We start from the raw sequence: 12554 nt of genomic DNA, 5'->3' as shown, positions 1-12554 counted from the left end.
GATGGATATCATTTTAATAGAATTGGTGGTAAACTGTCAATACATGTAACTAAGTGGGCAAATACAGCAGTTTGGTGGACCCTAGACACAACAATTCAACTAATATTTGGTGAGTTTCTACTGTGGGAATGGTGTTGCACAAACAAATGAGAACAACCACTCCCATCCCTGGAAGACAGAACTAAAACTGGAAAGAAGAGCAAACTCTCTCAATTTCCCGTGTCATTATTGTTATCAAGTATTCACTAATCTCCATGTTGTGCACTGTGGGTATGTTTTGGAGAGAGGTGGTCAAATGTAATTTCTGATTTTACAATAATCTAGGATGTGCTCATTTTACTAAGGTCTCCTTTAATTTTTTATAAATTCATAAAAACAATGAAGGCCCCTGATATAATCAACTCATACCTGTTTTTTAATAACAATATTTTCCATTATAACGATCTTCAGAAAAAAAGAGTGGGCTGTGCTGTGAATCAATACTCAGGACACGGGCAGGGATAAGCTCAGCTGACTTGAGGAACAACAGTGGTCAGTGGAGGGTGGGAAGCCCTGGGGGCAGATGCAGGGGTGATGGTGGTAAGGGAAGAAGAAGTGATCTGTTCAGAAACTTAGACAAGTGCATATGTGGAGTGCAAAGCACATCAAGGGAAGAAAGGGAGAAATGAAGGCTTGAGATGGACATACAAGGGACAGGCATGTGGCCAGGGGAGGTCAGTGGACTGATGACACCTGAAAAAGAGGTATTACGGCAACGAAAGGGACAGACAAGCAAAATGGCAGGTTCCCAAGTTAAATGTATATGCCTCTGTGACACACACAGGTGACTGGTCTGTTCTAGAACTTTTCAACTTGCCATACAGTTACTTAATCCTAAATTGGTAGGGGCCTTTCTGGCCATATGGTCTAAGCATCCACTTGCTGCTTTGCCACTCCTCTTACACTAATCCTACCCCTTTCCCAAGAGGAAACCACCCACGGACAAGACAGAACTGCTCAGTGACAGGATTTTCCATGATTCCAGACAATGCCATTCAGTTTCTCATCTTCCAAACTAGAAACTCTGGGTCTGTTTTCAGTTTCTCACAGTCTCTCATCATGTACACTCACGCTGCAGCCATTCTTGGTGCCACCCTTTGTGGCCACAGTACACCTGTTCATGCTTCCCTACGCCTCCCTAGTTTGATATGCATCCTTTCCCACTCTGGCTTCTCTCCCACTTAATTCTTCACTGGCACTGGAAACAATCACTGTGTGTTTCCTGCATATGGTACTAGGTTCCCTACTCTGTGAGGGGGTCCAGTCTAATTATAAGTCCCATGGCCTTGGGCACAACTCACAGGACAGTGAGGTTTCAGAGTCTGCCTTCCTTTGCTCCCATTCCTCAGCTACTGTTTCGTCTCCAGCTAAGCTGAGCGATACCCTCTTCCAGTCATTCCGACCAACCATCCCCGCTGTGCTGTGAGCTCCACATTTGAAGAGGCAAAATGCATCCCTCCTGACTCTTTCAGACAGTATCACTCCTACCCCCAAACAAATATTGCCACAATCTGTCACATCCCTGAAACACATGTGTTCATCTAGTTTGCCTCTCTTTTTCTTCATGCTTTCATTTAAATAGCTCTTCAAAGTCTCACCTCCTCCTTAGGATTTTTCCAAGCCAAAATGAAAATGGGCGGTAGCTTTCCCTCATTCCATGCTGGTTGAGAAACTGAAGACTTAACTTTTTGAGAAACTCAAGACCAACTGTAACTTTTGGTTAAATGTAAAATAACCAAAAGTGTTAAGTAAAGTATTATTCTTAGCCAGCTATCTAGAATTACTTTCAACGTATTATTGATAAAATCTTTGTGTCACTTTGCCTTCCATGACCAGTAGGGCCAGGGACAAAGACAACGACACTGAACCGAGCCAAAATGTTCTTGCAAAGAAACATGTAACCTGTATTAAGATCTTAGGCAGTACTCTGTTCTGTAGAACCTGTAGAGTCTTTATCTTAGCCTTATGTGGACTAAACGCCAGAGTCTAGCATTTAAAACAAACCAATTACTAGATTTTTGGCATTGTACATTTTCTAATCATAGATTAGTAACAAGCATATTAAATGAGGTGGCTGGACTAGACATCTGTTAAAGACTTCTAGCCCCTGAACTGGACCTGGTGTAACAATCTTTGAACAGTAAATGTGTGTGCACAAGATTCATCAACTTTTAGCTAATGTACCACACCACCCATTGGTCAAATTCTTTCAAGGCTTCCCAAACTTAAAAGGTTAATTTGCCAGATGAAGGTGAAAGTAGATAAAAAAACCTCTAGGTTTAGTTCAGGAACATGCTTAAGTCTCTTACTATTAATGCTTTTTAGTATATAAGCCTGAAAATATACTTGATGCCTTGCCCTAAAACAACCACATTTATCATTCTGTTTTTACTCTAACTTCAAGTAACAGGCTTTCATTGAGAAACATTCATTTTTTAAAAAATTCTACTACCAAATTATCACTGCCTATGATGATTCTGATTCTGCAGAGCCATCTACAAAGATAATTTCCATGTTAGAAAAGAACCAGTTCTAGATTTTTCTTAACAGCAGAAAACAAGTCTCACACACACACCGAACACTAGAGTCTGAGAAAATTTTAAAAAGCTCAAAGGTTCCCTTTTTTGGGGGGCCAGGTAGGGAGAGAACTCTATTCTTGGTTACAAAGGCAGTTTAACCAGTGCGAACTGGTAGGGAGAAGAGACTCCTAGACAAGTAAATTTTGGGGACCAGCAATAATGACAAAAGGTGATATAAACAGCTACACGTTCGGGTTAAGTGGGGTTTGGGGAACCTCACTGAACCCTCAAAGAATTTTAGCTATCAGGTGAATTTGAGGATGGAAATGTATTTCCGACAGTGGTCACTGGGAAAGAAAGTTGTCTTGTATGGGCAGCTCTCATGAACTCTACAGTCTAGAGGAAATCCTGTAGTGCAATGGACTCTGCATTCTATCTTACCGAGAGCTGCTTATCCGTTTCTTCTGTTAGTGAGTCTAGTAAGCCTGTCCCTAGCCCTGCCTGCAGAGGTACAATGAGGAAAGTTCTGCTTATCTGTTCTAAAGTATGTACTTCAGATGGCTCTGTAAATCAGTGGATCTTGAAAAGAATGTCACCTTCCAATGCCAACCTCTTCTCTCTTAGTTACATACTACTAGAAAATATGTATTTCTTTGTTCTCTGCAATGCCTGGGAAGAGTAGAGATGAGAGTATAAACACATTACTTGCTGCTTTGAGAGGTATCTAATCTTTTCGGGTCAACAGCTTGGTAAACTTAAAACCCTTAGCAGAGCCTATTAGATAGTAACATGTGTGTCTGGACACATGAATAAAGAGTTCCACGAAAGTATAGAGTCACCAGAAGTCAGTGGGATTAAAGAACCTCAGAGGAAGCTGAGAGACTTCAATGTAGTTTAAGCACCATCTGGACTTTGAGTGTGCCGGCTTTGAAACTAATCAGTCTGGTTAGGTGATGACTGTCTGCTATTACTCTAGTTGAAACAGTGGCACCTGAAGCTCTTGTCATCTCATTTAACACAGTATTTGTATAGGGAAATCATTTATGTGTAATATTTATGGGAGTGGACTCTTTCATTTAAGGACATCAACATAAACCAGTTTCTCTTAAGAGAATATAGCTAACAGTCATCCAGTGATTTTAAATAGGCTGAAGTAATCTGGTTTAGATATTAACCAACCAACCAACCAACCAGCATTTCTAAATATTTTTGTTCAGAAGTAGTAGAGGAGAAATATCTACTTGTTTCCTCATCAGGAAGCACTGGTTTAGGTGAGATTAAAGGATATAATCATAAAAGCAGCTATGAGACTGATTTGGACTAATAGTTACTATCCTTACTCCAATCATCATGACTAAGACTCCTTAATTTTCTACAACACAGATTTAAAGAGATTAGGCTCTATGAAAGTCTTTCAAAATCACCTACATGCTTTTAGGTTAAATCATTCTGCAGATATCAAGAGTTAATCTTAGGAAAAGTCAAATATACATACCTGATATTTCTCAATACTCAATGCCTAGTATATAAAAATTGGCATTCGCTCTTCTACCAGGCAAGCAACTTGTGTGACTTTAGATGTAACTTCGTTCTCTCAAACTTACTCTTTATCAGCCTCCACAAGCACTGATGTATCAAACACCAATCCGTGGGAATACTGAAAGCACTGATACTTGATTTGGGAAATTGAATAGTTCTGGTAACCATTTAAAAATCCTAAACACTGCACACTTCAGGATGTTTATACACATTCCAAAGCAAATGACCACAAAAATGTTTTTTATAAGGCAACTCAAGAAGCTAAAATGAGAGACCAAACCTGTCAGAAATCAGCAAATGTCAATTACTGCATGGTCAGACACTGGTGATTTTGACTCTGCCTTCCATTCCAACTCATTAAAGATCTCTATATAAATCTAAGAGGTAACTTGATCTGCAACCTCAAGGAACTACTTTTGAGTTTCAACAGGTTGGTATGTGGTAGGCACTCAAAAAAGCAAGGAACAATGGAACAGTGACAACTGCTGGAACAAGGAACTATGACAATATACAAATTATATATTTATAAAATTATAAATATTATATAACCACTGGCAACCACTCACCTGTTCTCCATCACCATAATTCTTATTATTTTAAAAAATACTTTCTGAAGAAGCGTATCAGGTATTTGTATGGTTTACAATTTGAAAAATCCTTTCTCCATAATTACCACCTTGAGTTAAAATAATGTGCCATTTTAATATAGCTTTACAGAGCTCTCAAACCAATTGATAGCCTGTTCCCTCATAATATTGTTTTGCCAGTTAACTTCGCACACATAAATTTCAAATCCCTAAACTAGTCCAAGTAAATTATGAGGGGAAAAAAATCCCTTGAAACAAAAGTATAAGTTTTTAGTTTTCCTCAAGATTTAAAATTACTTCCTTATCAAGGTTTAGATTGCACACTTACACACACATGCAGTTTAAAATCCTTTTTGTCAAATTCTATCTGATTTGACCATGAGCAGAACATTGTGACACAAATGTTTGCTACTCCTCACGTGGATAGGGAGCACCACGCTGGGTGGCTCTGTGCTTAGATGACAATGAGTCTACAATAGCTGAGCCATTCTCAGAGCTGTGAGGACACAGTCTTGGTGGACAGGGGCCTCCAAAGAGCCCTGTTTCTAAAGTCTTGATTAGTCTTGTGTTTGCTTGAAATGGATAATAGGAATAAGTGTGATCTGTACTCATCATCTCTGATTTTCAAAATCCTCCCTTAAATATTCCTTAGATAGTATTACAAATTATATAAAACTGTCTTTCGTATTTTAACTTCCTTCTCTTCTGAAACACCAGAAGAAAGGAAAAAGTGAACAGACCTTGTGGGGCAAGCAGTTAGATAAAGCTTCTTGAGATCAAGAAAGTGACCTGTGAAAGTAAGGACTGAATGAAAAAGGAGGTGGAAATGCTTACGTGGTCTTTGAGAAAAGTTTTAAAATGTCTTAAGGGAGAGAAAAGAATAAAGGGGGATTTCTGGAAATGTCCCTTCAAGATATTCTGATGAGAAGTATGAAATATACACGAGAGTTCTGTGACTGGATAAGGGACTTCTCTGAACCTGTTTCCTCTTCTGTCAAGTGGGAACAGAAGTATCTACTTCAAAGACTTTTCAGGATTAAATGAGATACTCCATGTAAACATCCAGGGAAGTAGCCAATGCACAGCACTCAACAAATGTTAGCTCCTCATGACATTCTTAGTTCACCCTAATCATCACCAACAAAGAGGGAGTCTCATGCGCTACAGGTAGGAGTGTAAACTGCTACCGCTTTTCTGAAAGGCAGTACAGTAATAGAGAAAGATTTTAAAAGATTTTATTTATCTGTCAAATAACAGAGCGAGATCACAAGTAGGCAGAGAGGCAGGCAGAGAGAGAGAGGAGGAAGCAGGCTCCCTGCCAAGCAGAGAGCCCAACGCGAGACTTGATCCCAGGACCCTGAGATCATGACCTGAGCCGAAGGCAGAGGCTAAACCCAATGAGCCACCCAGGCGCCTGAGAAAAAAAATTTTAATACAAAATCCTCTCATCTAGGAATTTCATATCTAGGAACTCATCCACAGAAATAACTGTTTTCAGTAATCTGACATGTATATCCAGAGGTAGAACAATGTTTATCTCAGCTTGTTTATAAGAGATGATTAAGAGTAATCTAAGGGTCCAGCAATAGTGAAGTAACATACAACGGAATACTCTGGAATTATTAAGAAGGATATGCTACCTTTATGTAATGATACAGACATGTATTTATATCATTACATAAAAAGTCTATGGTATATAACACATATATAACATATATTCCACATATGTATTTATATATATTACAGTATTACTCCATTTATGTAACAGAGTCTCCACAAAAATGAAAATATGAATGTTCACAGCAGCATTATTCATAAAAGCAAAAAAGTGGAAACAACTGATGAATGGATAAATAAAACTGGCATAGCTATGCAATTGAGTAGTATTGGCCAGAGAAAGAAATGAAGTACGGGTTCAGATTATAGCATGAATGAATCTGGAAAAAATCATGCTAAGTGAAAGAAGGCAGACACACAGGTCATATAATGTATAATTTTATTTATGTGCAATGTTCAGAAGAGGCAGATCCATAGAGAGAGAAGCAGATTAGTGGATGCCTGGGGCTTGGGTGGGTGAATGGGAGTGACTGCTGGGTATGGGGTTTGGGGAGTGGGTGATGAAAATGTTCCAATATTGACTGGAGTGATGGTTGCACAACTCTCTGAATATACTAAAAACCAATGAATTGTACATTTATACACTTGGACATTATACCTCAAAAAGCTGTTATTCAAAAATATCTTAAGAATGTGGGTAAAAAGGGGGCGCCTGGGTGGCTCAGTGGGTTAAAACCTCTGCCTTCGGCTCAGGTCATGATCCGAGTCCTGGGATCGAGCCCTGCATTGGGCTCTCTGCTCCGCAGGGAGCCTGCTTCCCCCTCTCTCTCTGCCTGCCTCCTCGCCTACTTTTGATCTCTGTCTGCCAAATAAATAAATAAAATCTTTAAAAAAAAAAAAGAATGTGGGTAAAAAAACTCAACAATGGGTAGCACCGCCTAAGGACACCTAATGTTCACAGTACTCGGAGGAAATATTACTAAACACAGTAAGCAGAGGAAGGGAGGACAAATATAACCGTATAAACTACATTAAAACTTCAACTTTTCACATGTTACTCACCATCCATAAGAAGCCAATGGCCAGTGAGAACCCAGATAAGGACGAGCATGACAGACAGAGAGAATGATAGTAGTTCAGCAGCAGTGAAACGCCCACAGCAACCAAAGGAAATCCTGGAAAACACACACCTTTTATTGGACTAATAGGCAATATATTATATTTCAATAACCAAACTCTACCTTGGTCCTTCATGATCAGAGCTCATATGGCCAGATGAGAACAGTAGGCAATACCCAGACACCTGGAATTCGAAAATACCCAAACCTCCTTGGAGTAAGCTACAGAAACAAAGAGGAATTAATTAGGGGCACCTGGGTGGCTCAGTGGGTTAAAGCCTCTGCCTTCGGCTGGGTCATGATCCCAGGGTTCTGGGTTCGAGCCCCAAATCGGGCTCTCTGCTCAGTGGGGAGCCTGCTTCCCCCTCTCTCTCTGCCTGCCTCTCTGCCTACTTGTGATCTCTCTGTCAAATAAACAAATAAAATCCTTAAAAAAAAAAAGGAATTACTTATACTTCTGCACCCATCTGATTGTACTTTTTATCCAAATTACCAGCATGGGTGTTTAGAAATTTAAAGTGACAACACCAATCTTTGGAGAATTAAATACATTATAGGGGGAAATTCTGTTCTTATGAGGAAAACAAAATGAAAAAGTACTGACCTTCAATCCACTGGGCAATGAATGATGAATACATATTTATAAAAATGTGTAATAACTCTCTTTGGCTATCACTAATTCCTGGGAAAATCAGTTGCCCCAAGTGATGGGTTTCCTAAGTGCATACAGCGTTTCTGTTAGCACAGCATTTTGTTTCTATGGAGCAATGGCTTTGGGAGTTAAGGAGTGAAAGGTATGCACATGGGGTTTGAACCCAAGTGGCTAGTGTATATTTTAGGCCACCAAAGATGAAAGGCAAAAGATGTTTGAGTCAACCACTATTTTCACATCCCATTAACTCCCTAGTAAAGGAATGAGAGTATTGCTTCAAAATAAAACTGCTCATCTTTCAGTAATTAAGCAGGAAGCATATTTCAACGACTCAGACTTTGTAAGATTTGTTTACATTTCCTCTGCTATGGAAAGGTACAAAAGGAAGTACTGTCTTCTAGTCTTAAAGATCAAACATCTCCCTTCCCAGTCTTCTGGCATTTGTGTGCTCTGGTCAATACCAGAAATTGAGACTCCCAACAATGCTATCAAGTCTAAGATAAAAACACATACAAATTCATAATTTAGAGGAAAATCCCAAGTCCTTACTTATTCTGAGGTGAACAGGGTCTTGTTAAATACTGGCACATCGGGAGGAGGAGGAAAGCAAAAGCTATTGTTGCAAGAACTAGAGAAAGAAAATATATGGTTAGGTTTTGTTGTTTATTTTCAACAACCGTAAGAAAAATGGCATGACTTATGGAAACACTGACTGCCCAGAAAACTTTTCTCAACAAGGAGATACAATTAACTAGAGATAAAAAATGTCTTCCATTAGCACCATACAGATAAAGTCTTGAGAAGAAAGAAGTACCTGATTTGAAGTAGGGGAAGCAGAGACATCTAGGGTTTCTTATTCTCTTCTATCTTAATATGAAAAGAGAAACAGCGGGCCAGGGGATGATCTGACATGTTCAGCATTTTGCTGATGTTTTATACACTTACATCACCTCTTTGCTTAAAAACTGATCAGAGGGCTGACAGTCAAATTACTTTGATTAGTTATCACTGTGTCTGTCTACGACAGAAACATCAGTGGGGGTTGCCAATGACCACTTTGCCACACTGGATCTTCTAGTAACCTCCCAGACAAGGAGCCACAGTCAAAGTGGTCCTACTCTGGTACCATAAAGCCTGCATGTTTTCAACCCCCCTGGTCTCTTGTTCAGGCTGTACTGGCAATCCCAAACTGATGTTATGTGTATCCAGTGGTTCAAGGAGAAGTATGGGGAGAAAAAACAGACTTAAGAAGAAAAACTTGCATGGCATGGTGTATAAATCTTAAGTTTGGAATGATGATTAAAAAGACGTGAAAAAATTCCTTCTAGGTTAAAGTTTAAGAAAAGAGAAGAAACTCATTTACCTGCTGTACATATTGTAAAAACTACTTGAACTGAGTCAAAGAAGAAGAACATTACTAGGAGAGAGACAGATGCTCCAATTGGAAGGAACAGGGCCTGGGTAGAGTCAATAGTTTGGATACCTGAAAGAGAAAAAGGGACATATTAATGACTTAAGTAACAGGCACTGTGCCCATGTACTCCAGACACTTTAACAGTTCCAGGGATTAGTATATAAGATACAGTTTATCTAGGTCCTCTGATTCTTTCCTTCCCACTGAGATCATGAACTCCTTGCTCTCCTCATGGTGCCTTCATTATCTACCTCCTGGTGCTAACAATCTGGTTGACAGGGCGCCAAAAACCCCCCCGAACAAACAAAAACAAACAACCAAGAACACCAACAGGTAGTAAAAATTTGTATTAATTGGGGCACCTGGGTGTCTCAGTCAGTTAAGTGTCTACCTCTGGCTCAAGTCTCATGGCCCCAGGGTCCTGGTATCAAACCCCTGCATCAGGCTTCTTGCTTGGCAGGGAGCCTGCTTTTCCCTTTCCCTCCCTCCACCTGCGGTTCCCCTTGCTTGAGCTCTTTTTCAAATAAATAAAATCTTAGAAAAAAAATTCAGATTAGTCAATTTGAGTACATTTGTAGTCTCATGTGCAGGTCTGGTAAAAGAGAATGGTTTAAATCCACTGACTAAAATCATTTATCATCATCTATGGGTTTATTTATATTCATTCTTCCCCACTGTTGCTGAGGATCAACTCTTGAGTAGAGTCAGGGAGTGGAGGGAATAAGACATCTGAAAACCCGAAAATCAGAAAAATTTTATGGGAACATTTTAAGGATAAATGGGAGAAAACAATTACTTGGGATACAGGATTTAGCACAGTGGTTTTCAGTTCTTGGTTACTCATTAGAATACCTGGACAGCTGTAACAATTACAATGCCCAGGCCCAACCCCAGATCAAGGAAACTGAAATCTCTGGGGGTTAGTAGGCCCAGCTAAAAACTCCCAGAAAATTTTACTTTGCATACAGAGTTGAATAGCATTAAAAAAATATTTGGTAGAGAAGAGAAACATGGCTATATCTGATAACCACTAAATTAAAAGAAAAAATTACTAATCTTGTGTGTGATCTACTTCCAAGTTAACCCTGCAGAGATATAAAGTTCTTGAGAGGAATCAAAGAAAAATAATCACATGAAACTATTATAAAGAAATATCAGAAGTCTCTCTTCATTAAATTAAGGCTATGAATAAGATATATTGTGACCAGGAAGAACATAACTATGCACAAAGGGTTGCAATCATCAACCAATGCTTAAAAACTGCTCTTTGGTATTTAAATTTATCTGTCCCAAGAAGGCTATTTAGGTATTTTAGTTAAATAAAATAAATATTAAATTATTTAAAGTTAAATAAAATTAAATATTTCTACAAAACAAAATTGCTTCTTAATGGCTAGGTGGAGGAGTCAATTCACGTAGGAATAGGGCATTTCAATGAGGAGGAGTGATCTATGTGTCAAGACAGAGATGCTCTTAAGATGGCTGACCAGAACTGCAGTCAAACTCCTTCACTTGGCCTGGATCATCTGTGTGTGTATATGGGAGTTGGTGGGGGGTGGGTGGGGGTAGGGCTGGTACCTTAAAGTGAAGTGTCTTATGGACATTTATGAGACACAACTCCATGAAATTTCTAACTGAATTTCACCTAGCTGGTCTGAGTGCTCTATACTATGTCAAAGAACTACTAGAGAAAACGACAGATTTTAGGTGCCTTTCACAACAGAAAATAATAGTTTCACAAATAAGTAACTGTTATATGAAGAGAAATAAATCTTAAGAGAAACAAATCTTAAAAAAATTATAAATTTTAAAATATACATCCACACCCCCCTCTTTTGTAAAACAAAACATCATATAGTCTACAGATTAATTATATTGGTTTAAAACATGAATAGAAAACTTAAATGGCTGGCTAGAATAAAGACTTTAGTGAGTCAGGTATATGGTAAGTATTTGTTTATAAAACAACCTAAATTTTAGAAGTTCAGTCTGCAATTAAAATGCAAAACTGGGGGGGGGGGCCTGGGTGGCTCAGTAGGTTAAGCCTCTGCCTTTGGCTAGGGTCCTAGTCTCAGGATCCTGGGATCAAGCCCCGCATCGGGCTCTCTGCTCAGTGGGGAGCCTGCTTCCCCCCCTCTCTCTGCCTGCCTCTCTGCCTACTTGTGATCGCTGTCAAATAAAATAAAATCTTAAAAAAAAAAATGCAAAACTGGGGCACCTGAGTGGCTCAGTGGGTTAAAGCCTCTGCCTCCAGCTCGGGTCATGATCCCAGGGTCCTGGGATCGAGCCCCGCGCGTCGGGCTCTCTGCTCAGCGGGAAGCCTGCTTCCCTTCCTCTCTCTCTGCCTGCCTCTCTGCCTACTTGTGATCTCTGTCCGTCAAATAAATAAATAAAAATCTTTAAAAAAAAATGCAAAACTGAACACAAAGAGCCTTTCTAGAGTATTAGATAGAATGCACAGATTTTTGTTTTTTAAAAGCACAGATTTTAAAACAGGAGGTATGAGACACTGCTTCCATTAGTTTTATAGAAGAATGCCCAAGGGAGTTTACCAAACGGCAATGTCACAGGGCAAATAGAGTTCCTTTAGTTGCTGACAATATGCTACCTAAAAAAATGTACACAATTTTAATACTGTACTTCCTAAAAGGTCTGGAGATAATGGTCCTGAAGGGGATGGAGCTAACAGAAATTTCAGGCAAACTTCAGTGACTTCCAAACAAAACAAAACAGAGCAAAGCAGAACACAGTTGTCATAATTAGGAGGAGTTACTCAAAAGCAGTTGGCATTACCTTTAAAGCCAAAATTAACATAAGAAATAGGCACAGTTTTCTCTTCAAGGCGGACCCTAGAGATAAAGTAATTTTAGGACAGTGGCAAGAAACTGCTGGGGCACAGAGATGGAGGGCAGTCATTTAAAAAAAAAAAAAAAAGGCTATAGGCTAAATACATGGTCATGAAATAGATACTGAACAATAATATACACCAGCATATTATTGATAATCACTAAGAAAGTTACTGATTTTGCACCTCCGTGAAAGAAGCATGCTTTTCACTATTTACTGAGCACCTATTACACAGTAGGTAACATGTGGGCTTCGAAAAGCTGTACAGTCTTCAGAGTTCAG

At 39.2% G+C, this 12554-nt stretch overlaps 1 protein-coding gene across 1 annotated transcript in view; it reads right to left on the bottom strand.

Annotated features, from left to right (window-relative positions):
* The window catches only part of SPPL3 (signal peptide peptidase like 3), a 135108-nt gene that overhangs the window by 7973 nt on the left and 114581 nt on the right, over positions 1-12554 (bottom strand). The window contains exons 4-6 of the mRNA XM_080820903.1: positions 9375-9494; positions 8561-8639; positions 7304-7416 (exon numbers count right to left, since the gene is read on the bottom strand). Of these exons, the coding sequence (XP_080677029.1) occupies positions 7304-7416; positions 8561-8639; positions 9375-9494 (312 nt within the window). The remainder of the gene's footprint in view (positions 1-7303; positions 7417-8560; positions 8640-9374; positions 9495-12554) is intronic.

The sequence above is a fragment of the Martes martes genome (assembly GCF_963455335.1).
Source record: "Martes martes genome assembly, chromosome: 13".
Taxonomy (NCBI): Eukaryota; Metazoa; Chordata; class Mammalia; order Carnivora; family Mustelidae; genus Martes; species Martes martes.
Note: the sequence above shows the minus strand (reverse complement) of the source record. Positions and strands in the feature narration are given on the sequence as shown.